The sequence below is a fragment of the Budorcas taxicolor genome, chromosome 4 (genome assembly GCF_023091745.1).
Source record: "Budorcas taxicolor isolate Tak-1 chromosome 4, Takin1.1, whole genome shotgun sequence".
Lineage (NCBI taxonomy): Eukaryota > Metazoa > Chordata > Mammalia > Artiodactyla > Bovidae > Budorcas > Budorcas taxicolor.
The window spans coordinates 46,061,262-46,073,492 of record NC_068913.1 but is presented as its reverse complement, the minus strand read 5'-3'; the positions used below and the strand labels follow the sequence as shown (position 1 = coordinate 46,073,492).

Below are 12,231 nucleotides of genomic sequence, written 5' to 3'. Positions count from 1 at the left end.
TGATGACGGCCATTGGTATGACTTGTTTGGGAAAAAAATGTCTATTTGGAACTTCTACCCATTTTTTAATCTTTTTTTTTTTTTTTTTACATTGAGTTGTAAGAGCTGTTCATATATTTTGGATATAAGCCTCTAATGGCTGTATAATTTGCAAATATTTTCTCCCATTCAGTAGGCTGTCTTTTTATTTTGTTGATGATTTCCTATACTGTGCAAAAGCTTTTAAATTTAATCAGGTCCCATTTATTTTTGTTTCCACTTTCTTTGCTTTAGGAGAGCTCATCCAAAATATTGCTACAATTTATGTCAAAGAGTGTTCCACCTATGCTTTCTTTTTGACCTTTTGTTTCTGGTATTACATTTAATTCTTTAACTCATCCTTAATTTATGTTTGCATATGGTGTTAAGAGAATATTCTAATTTTATTCTTTTACATGTACCTGACCAGTTTTCCCAGGACCACTTATTGAAAAGACTGTTTATTTTTTTTTCCTATTATATATTCTTGCCTACTTTGTCACAGATTAATTGACCATAAGTGCGTGGGTTTATTTCTTGGCTCTCTGTTCTGTTGCACTGATCTGCACCCTTGTTTTTGTGCCAATTCCATGCTGTTTTGATTACTCTAGCTTTTTAGTACAGTCTGAAGTCAGAGCATGTGATTCTTCCAGCTTCCTTCTTCTTTGAAGATCATTTAGTTATTTAGGGTCTTCTGTGTTACCATACAAATTTTAGAAATACTTAATCATGTGAAAAAATGTCCTTGGCATTTTGATAGAGATTGCACTGAATCTGTAGCCTGCTCTGGTTAGTATGGTCATTTTATAAAATTAAATTTTCCCATCAATGAACATGGCATACCTTTCCACCTGTTTGAATTACCTTCCATTTCTTTCATCCAGTGTCTTATAGTTTTCCAAATACAAACCTTTTACCTCTTTAGGTAAGTTTATTTTTAAGTATTTTATTATATTTGATGAGATGGTAAATGGGATTGTTTTCTTAATTTCTCTGATAGTTCATTGTTAGTGTGCAAATAACAGATTTCTCTGTATTAATTTTGTATCCTGCAACTTCACAAATTTGGTGATAAGCTCTAGTAGTTTTGTCAGTATCATCTTTAGGATTTTCTGTGTACAGTATATCATCTGCAAAGAGTGACTGTTTTACTTCTACCTTTCCAATCTGGATTCCATTTATTCCATTTTTTTTTGTCTGACTGCTATGGCAAGAAATTCCAAAACTATGCTGAGTAAAACTGGCAAGAGTGGGCATCCTTGTCTTGTTCCTGATCTTAGAGTAAATGCTTTCAGCTTTTAACCACTAAGTATGATGTTTGCACTGATTTGTCATATATGGTCTTTATTATGCTGAGGTATGTACTCTCTAGGCCCATTTTCTAGAGCATTTTAAAAACACAAATGAATGCTGAACTTTGTCAAAACCTTTTCCTCCTCCTATGGAGATGATCATGTGGTTTTTAGTATTCAGTTTGTTAATATGGTGTATCACATTGATTGATTTGTGTATACTGAGAAATTCTTGCATCCCTGAGATAAATCCCACTTGATCACCATGTATGATCCTTTTGCTGTATTGTTGGATTTGATTTGACAATATTTTGTTGAGGATTTTCACATCAATATTCATCAGTTATAATTGCCTATAATTTGTATAATTATCTTTGTTAGTTTTGATCTTATGGTGATTCTGGCCATGTGGGATGAGTTCAGCAGTGTTCTTTCCTCTGCAACTTTTTGGAATAGTTTAAGAAGCATAAATGCTAACTAGTCTCTAAATGTTTGCTAGGCTTCATCTGTGAAGCCATCTGGTCATGGACTTTTTGTTTGTTGGGAATTTTTTGTCACTAATTCAACTTCATTACTTATAATTGATTTGTTCATATTTTCTACTTCTGAGTCAGTCTTGGGAGTGTACTATTGATTCCTTTTAGCATACATTTTTAGGATCTGCCTATTTCTTCAATGTTGTCCCCTTTTTTGACATATAGTTGTTTGCAGTAGTCTCTTATGGTCCTTTGTATTCCAGTAGCATCAGTTGTAACTTCTCCTTTTTCATTTCTGACTTTATTGATTTGGATCTTTCTTTTCTCAATCAGTCTGGCTAATGGTTTATCAATTCAGATTATCTTTTCAAAGAACAAGCTCTTAGCTTCACTGATCTTTTCTATTGTATTTTTTAAGAGTCTACTTCATTTATTTCTGCTCTGATTTTTATGATTTCTTCCCTTTGACTAATTTTGGGTTTTGTTTGTTTTTCCAAGATAGGAAAGTTTTCAGCTATTATGTCTTCAATTATGTTCTTAGCCTCTTTCTCTCTGTTCTGTGGGGATCCTAAAATGCAAATAAAAATGAGCTTGACGTTGTCTCAGAAGTCTCTTGAAACGTCATTTCTATTCATTGTTTTCTCTTCAGCATAACTGATTTCCACTACTCTGTTTTCCAGCTTCAGATCCATTCCTCTGTATTAGTCTACTACTGATTGATTTTACTGTATTTTTCATTTCAGTTATTATATTCTTCATCTGTTTGGTTGTTCTTTTTTTCTTTGTTAAAAACTTCTAACTTATCAGTCTTTGCAGCCATTCTTTTCCTAAGTTCTTTGGCCATTTTTATGATGATATCCTAAAACTCTTTCTTGGTTAGATTTCATATCTCCCACTTCACTTAGTTCTTCTTCTGTGGTTTTTATCTCAATCCTTTGTTTGGAACATGGTCCTCTGTTGCCTAACTAGCTGTTTTGTTTTTTATGTATCTGACATGTTGGTTAAGTTTTCCAGTCATGAAGAAATGATCTTCTGTGTTCCAGCAGTGCACTCTCCTCTCATCAAAAGCTATATGCCTTAGGAGTTCCCCCTATGAGGGCACGGGTCTTTCTGTTTTGGCAGACTCACCGTGTAGGTGGTCTGCTAGGCTTGGTTGGCCCCTGATCAGTTTGGTTGCCAGGTGCTTCCTTGTGCAGAGGCTGCTGGCCATTGGTTGATGGAACCAGGTAAAGAGGTGGTTGACTGTAGAGGCCTTGGGGCTAGTGCTAGGTAGTGGCAGCATCCAGGAGATCCCAGGACAAACAGGTATTTTTTAAAGTCATTAAGTTCGTGGTAATTTGTTACGAAAGAAAACTAACAGCAAAGTACAAATTTTGAAAAGATTTCTCCAAGACATTCCAGTTTGTTGTTTTCAACATTTGTATGAACACTGGTATTTGCTTTTTTGTAGTCATAGATCTCGTAGTCATTGTTAAAAATTAGAAATATAATTCAAGTCATTCAGTCCTGCAGCTTCAGAGACTGAAACCAGCTTTGGCTTCTAAAACGTATAGTTCCTTTCGGGGCATCAGCCTTAATCCATTTTTCATGTTCGCTTGTTTGATTCAGGAATCCTGAAACACAAAATTGCACAAAGTTATATCCTGACTGACAAGAGCAATACTGACTACATATATCCTAACAATACATCTCTAAAACTAAAAAGCATTTCAAACAGCAAAAATCTTAGTAAAGATAGCCTGAATTGGAAGAGTTGCAAAGAGGTTAGTTACCTGGGCTTAGTCTCTCCTTTCTTTTCCTCAAAACAACGTGGAAACTGTGTTTTTTATTTATTCATTTTTGTATGCAAGTTTTAAAAAGAGCTTTATTTAAGCATAACTGACTAAATAATGCATGTATTTAAAGTATGTAATGTAATAAGCTTTTACATATGAAAAGTCTGAAAAGCCATCCTCAAGAGGTTTGACGGAAAACAACAAAATTCTGTAAAGCAATTATCCTTCGATTAAAAAAAAAATGAACATATCCATCACTCCCAAAAGTTTTCTTGTATCCCTTTGTAATATTTCCCTCCTGCTCTGCCATGCCTGTCGTATCTGCACCTCTTCCAATCTCTCAACAATTACTAATCTACTTTGTGTCACTATGAATTCATTTCATTTGCTAAGATTTTAATAAATAGACTCATACAATATGTACCATATGTAGTCTTTTAAAAAATATCTAGGTTCTTTCAGCATAATTATTTTAAGGTTTGTTCACATGGTAGCATGTCTCAGGTGGTTTCCTTACACACATGCTGATCCATACTTTGCTAAATAGTCATGGGCACCCTGTATAACCCGGCTCACTCTGGAACTTTCTCTTGTAACTCTAACAGCCCTCTACCTGTGTTACCCCTCTCCCTGCCCAACAGCCTGGAAACTCTGAAGCTAATGGGCTATGGCAATCATTGTGCTCACCTGTTTTTTTTTTTTTTGCCATCTCTAGTCTGCTGCTGCTGCTAAGTCATTTCAGTCGTGTCCGACTCTGTGCGACCCCATAGATGGCAGCCCATCAGGCTCCCCCGTCCCTGGGATTCTCCAGGCAAGAACACTGGAGTGGGTTGCCATCTCCTCCAATGGATGAAAGTGAAAAGTGAAAGTAAAGTCGCTCAGTCATGTCTAACTCTTTAGCAACCCCATGGACTGCAGCCTCCTTCCATGGGATTTTCCAGGCAAGAGTACTGGAGTAGGGTGCCATTGCCTTCTCCGTCTCTAGTCTTCTAGTTCTCTTTTTTCTTTCAATCAAGGTAGTTAAGGTGTTATACCTCTGGAGTTCCACTGCAATTGTGGACTTAAGAAACCAGTCAAATCTGAACTGAGGAATATTGTGAATACACTGTCTGAATTCATCATATACATTTTCTTTGTTGAATCCAAGCACACAAATCAAGGAAACAAACTCTCTTCTCTACTATAGTTTTCTCCTTCCTTAGTATATATGATGTTCCCACCTGCTGAAAAGGTACTTTGTACCATTCAGTCTTTGTGTCAAGACTTTGTATCTTTGATACAAACCCTCTGAATTCTTGCCTCTCCCCTTTGATTTGAGCCATAATCTTGTCTATTTCTTTACTGCATCTTTCACAAAAGATAGTTGAGTATTCAGTGACTTCCTCTGGAGATTTTTCCTTCCATTTCTTTTGCTGTATTTCCAGTATCATCATATCCCAACTTCTCATGAAACTGCTTAAAATCTTTCTCATTCAACTGGTGAATCTTTGTGTTAGAGGCTTCTTTTTCCTCTAATCTTCATTATTAAAGGATGCACAATTTTGTCAATTTTAATCTCTTCATCTTTGTGTGCCTATACTGCATTTAATAGATCATTATTTCAAGGTATCTATAACCAACAGTTTTTCTATAGTATAGAATTTCTTTTTCTAGTAATTAAAACAAACACAGAAGAAAGAACTGATAATTCTGAATCAGTTCAGTTCAGTTGCTCAGTCATGTCCGACTCTTTGTAACCCTGTGGACTGCAGCACGCCAGGCTTCCCTATCCATCACCATCTCCCGGAGGTTGCTCAAACTCATGTCCTTGAGTCAGTGATGCCATCCAATCATCTCAACCTCTGTCATCCCCTTCTCCTCCTGCCTTCAATCTTGCCCAGCATCATGGTATTTTCCAGTGAGTCAGTTCTTCACATCAGGTGGCCAAAGCATTAAAGCTTCAGCTTCAACATCAGTCCTTCCAATGCATATTCAGGACTGATTTCCTTTAGGGTTGACTGATTTGATCTCCTTGCAGTCCAAGGGACATTCAAGAGTCTTCTCCAACACCACAGTACCAAAGCATCAATTCTTTGGTAATTCTGAATACCAATTGTTAAAACAACCACGAATAATTAGAACTATTATTTTTTTACACAGTTTAGCAACAATAGTAAAGTGTCAAAATTAATAAGGGTTTCCCAAATACCTAAGATCTTTTGTTGTTCAGTCGCTCAGTCATGTCTGACTCTTTGTGACCCCATGGACTGCAGCAAGCCCATTTTCCCTGTTCTTTACCATCTCCCAGAGATTGCTCAAACTCATGGCCATTGAGTCAGTGATGCCATCAAACCGTCTCATTGTCTGTCATCCCCTTCTCCCTTCCATAAGCAAGCAACTCATGATTGGGGAGGTACAATCTTTTAAAAAGTAAGAACTTTTACCTCCCCAATCATGAGTTGCTTGCTTATGGAAAGAGAAGCCAAATCTACCTATTTCCTTCTGCAGCAATAGAGACCATGCAGTGCTATTACTATTAATAAACAGAACATACAAGTGATTTTAGCTTATGAAAAATACTCACAAGCAAGGCAGTTTATAAAGTTCCATTTAGCTTGCTGGAAAAGAGCTTTCTCTTGCCAAGAAGTAATTTACTAAAAGCTCTGAACTTTGGGTTGAATCTATGGAGACTCTAATTCTAATTTGTAAAGTTTATAAATTCCTTCCTACAAAAATCTTGTAACAAGGATTGGAACTTGGGGTTGCAGAAACCTTGTTCCTTTTTTAATTCCCTTTGCCAATGAAAATCAGGTAATATTTTTTGACCAAGAAATGGGAAATGACTATTCTATCCCCATGTGGCCTGGCTTCCATTAATTGGGGAAAAAAGTTTATTCTCAGGATGTTTTTAAACTTATGCATTTGCTCTCAAAATCTGCCATGTTCAAATTTACCCAAGTATATAAATATTCAAGTTGGACATTTATAGGATTGATTGATTTCTAAATACCTAATTGTGAGGTGTTACACTTGGTGATTGCAGCCATGAAATTAAAAGAAGCTTGCTCCTTGGAAGGAAAGTTATGACCAACCTAAATAGCATATTCAAAAGCAGAGACATTACTTTGCCAACAAAGGTCTGTCTAGTCAAGGCTATGGTTTTTCTAGTGGTCATGTATGGATGTGAGAGCTGGACTGTGAAGAAGGCTGAGCGCCAAAGAATTGATGCTTTTGAACTGTGGTGTTGGAGAAGACTCTTGAGAGTCCCTTGGACTGCAAGGAGATCCAACCAGTCCATTCTAAAGGAGATCAGTCATGGGTGTTCTTCGGAAGGACTGATGCTAAAGCTGAAACTCCAGTACTTTGGCCACCTCATGTGAAGAGTTGACTCATTGGAAAAGACTCTGATGCTGGGAGGGATTGGGGGCAGGAGGAGAAGGGGATGAGAGAGGACGAGATGGCTGGATGGCATCACCGATTCGATGGACATGAATTTGGGTGAACTCCGGGAGATGGTGATGGACCGGGAGGCCTGGTGTGCTGCAATTTATGGGGTCGCAAAGAGTCCGTCACGACTGAGTGACTGAACTGAACTGAACACATTATTTAAACCCAAAATGAACCTGATCTAATCAGCATTAGCCATGGACAAGGATAGGGCTGTAAGGTAACTGGCAAAATTTCTGTCTCTTGTTTAAAAATAGGCTTAAGCATCTTGACTAAGGTGAGCTTCTTCCTGCCACCTACCCCAGCACTCCCCACTCCAAGCCCTGTAATTGAGTTTATTTACATTGGGTTCAGAGGGATAATTCTGGTGCTGTCTTATTGGGATCCGATTAAACTTCACTGCATCACAGTTGGAGGATCCCCTCTTTTATATTATAAACACTAATGACCACCCAAAGTGGGAAGCACCATGCTAAATATCTTAGGGAGGTTTAAACAATGTATAGACATGCTAATATCCTCAAAAAGCTTACCAGCTGGCTAAGAAAATAAATTATACACTTAAGAAAAAGCATGAAAATAATTACTTTGAAATCTTATTATTTTATGTATTTCACAAACAAAAGCTCTAATACCAAACACAAGCACATGCCAAATATTTTAATGTTGTCAACATTCTTAAACTGTTTACATACAGTCTTCCTTTGACAAAAGTGCAACCCAGGACATCTTAACAAATTTCTACAAGAAAGTATTTTTGAGCTAGTTTAATGCTGCCCATCATTGTATTTTCTCTCAATTATCATGGCTAATAACAAAGTCAACAGTAGACTAGGCTTTGAGCAAGTATACAATTAATCAGTTTTGCCCAAGAAATATTATTCTGTGTCTAATTCCACCAACTGTATTTCTCATCTCAGATAAAGCAGCTTTCATTTCTAGAAATTCAATTTTAGTCTGGCTATTTTCACTCAGCATAATGCCTTTAGGTTCTAGCAAAGTTGTATTAATAGATCGTTCTTTTTCATTATTGAACAGTACTCCAATGTATGGACATATCACACAGTGTGTGTGACAATTTACTGGTACAAGTATATTTTAGTCATTTCCAGTTTTGGGCTATTGGAAATAAAGCTATGAATACCTATGTACAGGTTTTTATGTGAAACACTAAGCTTCATTTCTCCAAAGTAAATGCCCAGGAATGTCATATGGACCATATGGTAGTTTCACACTTAGTTTTTTTTTTTTTTTTTTTTTTAACAAAATGACAGACTGAATTCAGGAGTGGCTATATTATTTTACACACCCAACAGCAATGCAGGAGAGACCCAATCTCTCCACATCCTTGCCAGTATTTGATATTATCAGTATTTCTTATTTTGGCCATGCTAATAGGTATGTAGTAGCATCTCATTCTGGTTTTAATTCATATCTCATGATTGACTAGCGATATTGAACATGTTTTTGTATTTTCACTTGCTATCTTAAATTTTCTATGGCTGTACTGTTTCTTAAATTTTACATTATTATACTTCTATGTGCACAAATCTTTTTTTCTTCATTACTGGGAAGAGTTTCCTCAGGCTAAGATTTGGCTACAGTTCAGTCTTTCTTGAATGACCAAAATAAACATGAAAACAAAATAAAAAGAAACAAACCCAGGCATCACAGAGTTTACATGCTCTAAGACTGGGGTCTGCACTTTGATCTCTAGTCTAGAGAGTCAGCAAATTATGGCCCACAGACCAAATCTGGCCTGAGGCCTGTTTTTATAGGCCAAGAGCTAAGTATGACTTCCACATTTTTAAAGGGTTATTAAAAAAAAAAAAAGAGAATACACAACAGAAACCATACGTAGCCTGAAAAATCTAACATTCACAATCTGTCCTTAACAGGTAAAGTTTGCGGATGAATAGAAACAAAACCTGACCTTCCTTTTTTGGTAAACCTTAACAAACAAAGCTGATATCTATCTAATACACTCCCAGGAAGTTAAACTTAAACAAAATGGAGAAACAAAAATACCTTAATAGCACAAATAATCTGAAGGCAGTTTCTACACTAACTCTCTGTCAACGTATTTTTAAGCAGCCAGCCATAAACCTATAGCATTCTTCCATGCTGCCAAATTTCTTCCTTGTCATCCTGAAGCACATCTACATGACTGACAAATCAACATTTCTCCAAATGCTATAAACTGGAAGAAACCCAAAACTTGTGTGTTCTAAAAAAAAAGTTATTCTTATGAGTCATATCGAAAGACTAGACTTTTTTTCTTGTTTGGAAAGAAAATATTGTCTCTAGCTCTTAAAAGTGGCATCCTCTGGGCTTAGTCTTATTTCAACCTCTTTTCCAACCAATGAACTAGTTTTCCAATAGAAATCACAATACCATTAAATATATAAGTTTCTGGCATACAAACAAGCTGAGAACTCTCTTCTGACTTGGTAGTTTATTTTGATCCCAAATGAACTTACTTTTATCATGCTTTACATTTACAGTTTGACTAAAAGTGAACCCAGTAATATTTAATACCACTCTCCCTACCATGCAGACAATGTCAAACAAACAATTGTTTGGCTGACAACATATTTTATTTTTAATACTCTCTAATCATTTAAATTGGGGCGCTTTTAAGACAGAAGAACTTTGTACCACATGCACTTCTGGTCTTAGAGAATGGCTTGATATACAATGGGGAGGTTTCAAATTTAAGTTGGTGAATCCAGTTTAAAACTTAGTAGAGAAGTCAATTTATTTCTAGAAATATCTGACCTAAGCTATTTACCACCTATCCAACTTACCATATATACATGCTGTGCTGTGCTTAGTAGCTCAGTCGTGTCTGACTCTTAGTGACCCCATGGACTGCAGCCCACCAGACTCCTCTATCCATGGGGATTCTCCAGGCAAGTATACTGGAGTGGGTTGCCACGCCCTTGTCATGTCAAGGGAATCTTCCCAACCCAGGGATCGAACTCAGGTCTCCCACATTGCAGGCGGATTCTTTATCATTTAAGATACCAGGGAAGCCCTATCATATATGGATAGAACACAAAACTTTAGAATCAAGGATCTCAAAAGGATCAGAGAATATATCCCAAAGAATACACTCTGCATAACTCTTTAGTAGGTAAGTGTTTTAGCCTAAGAGTTCCAGGCTTTCTTTTGACCTTAGAATAGCACGTATTTATAAGTCACTTTAAGAATTATACAACATACATTTATTTATCAGTGATGGCAACAACAAGGGAAACCATGGAGCAGGAAATCAAATAAAATTACAGGCTGACACATGCTAACCCTGTGGGAAGCCTGAGCCCTAGGAACTAAAGTTTACTGGCATGGTTTCTTATAGAAATCACGCTACAGATACAATCCAGACCTCTTAGCAGATAGGGTATTTCTGTTTCTATGCCTCACAGACTCTGTAACGAAGGCCCAGAAGAGCTGAGCTCAGCTGCCTATAATAACAACTCACATATAAAGCTGCTCATTACTTCCAAAACTGGGTTTCAGATTGGAAATCTCTACAGAAAAAACAATCTGTTTTGATTTTCAAGACCTCTTAAATTATTACATCCAGTTCATAGAAGAGATCTGTGGACTTTTGAGCACCAGTTTTGAAATAAAAATGAAACATAAAGGTTCTCTAAACTTAATAACTTGTTCATACAGCTCTCTCTACAAAAGACTGCTGAAATCTTTATCTGAAATCTCTCTGTATTACCACTCTCATGGATTTAATCTAATATCAGAGACAATCTACAGATCCATTTGGGGCCCAGTCTCCGTGTATCATATGCCACTCGCCAAAAGAAATCTGATTCTTGGGCTGTGAGCAGGAAATAAACTTTGTTCTGCAATTTGATCCTTCCTGGTTTAGGAAACAGAGGCTAGAGTATAAGACATAATAACACAAAAAATAATTAAATGGGCTAAGAAGCATCATAATAGCGAATGAGGTAAGCATACATCTTCCTCACAGCATCCATTTACAATCATAATTTAAAATTTGATACATTTTTAAGTATAATAAAAATCTGTAAATTGTAAAGTAAAAAATATTGCTAAAAATTGCTCATTATTTGACCCTTTAGAGGGTCTTGCCTTGATGATGATGGCTGCTGACTGATTAGGGAGGTGGTTGCTGAAGGATTTAATGGATATGGCAATTTCCTAAAATCACAATGAAGTTTGCTCTACTGACTGACACCTCCTTTCACAATTTCTCCATAGCATGCAATACTGTTTGACACCATTTTACCCACAGTAGAACTTTCAAAATTGGAGCTAATCCTCTCAAAGCTTGCTCCTGCTTTATCAATTAAATTTGTGTGATATTCTAAATCCTTTGTTATAATTTCAACAGTCTACTAGCATCTTCACCAGGACTAGATTCCACCTCAAAAATATCACTCTCTTTGCCCATTCACAGAAGCAATTCCTCAACCATTAAAGTTTCATCATGAAACTGCAGTAATTTAGTCATATCTTTCTGTGCTCTGCTTATAATTCAAGCTGTCTTGCATTTCCACTGTATCTGTAGTTACTTCCTCTACTGAAGCCCTGAACCTCTGAGAGTCATCCATGAGGGTTGGATTCAACTTGTTCCAAATTCTTCTCACTGTTGATAATTTGACCTCTTCCCATGAAATCAAATATTCTTAATGACATCTAGACTGATGAATCCATTCCAGCAGGTTTTCAGTTTGTTTTCCTCAGATCCATCAGAGGAATCACTATCTTTGGCAGCTAGGGCCTTATGAAATTTATTTCTTAAACAGTAAGACTTGAAAGTTGAATTTACTCCACATCAACTTGGATGTTGTATCAGCAGGCAGGAAAATAATATTAACACCATTGTATGTCTCCATCACAGTTCTTAGGTGGCCAGGTGCATTGTCTGAGAAGCAATATTTTGAATTTCTTTTTTTTCCCTGAGCAGTAGGGAAAAAAACAGTCAGCTTAAAACAGCTTAAAATATTCAGTAAACCATGTTGTAAACAGATGTGCAAAACAAACCCAGGATTTGCTGTTCCATTTCTAGAGTACAGGCAGAATCAGTTAGGTTCAGTCGCTCAGTCCTGTCTGACTCTGTGACACCATGGACTGAAGCACGCCAGGTTTCCCTATCCATCACCAACTCCCAGAGCTTGTACAAACTCATGTCCACCGAGTTGGTGATTCCATCCAACCATCTCATCCTTTACCGTCCCCTTCTCCTACTGCCTTCAATCT

At 36.8% G+C, this 12,231-nt stretch overlaps 1 protein-coding gene across 1 annotated transcript in view; it reads right to left on the bottom strand.

Annotated features, from left to right (window-relative positions):
- Window positions 1-3,286: 3,286 nt before the first annotated feature.
- Window positions 3,287-12,231, bottom strand: part of FAM185A (family with sequence similarity 185 member A) — a 71,333-nt gene continuing 62,388 nt past the window's right edge. Inside the window, exon 8 of the mRNA XM_052639166.1 lies at window positions 3,287-3,399. Within this exon, the coding sequence (XP_052495126.1) occupies window positions 3,287-3,399 (113 nt within the window). The remainder of the gene's footprint in view (window positions 3,400-12,231) is intronic.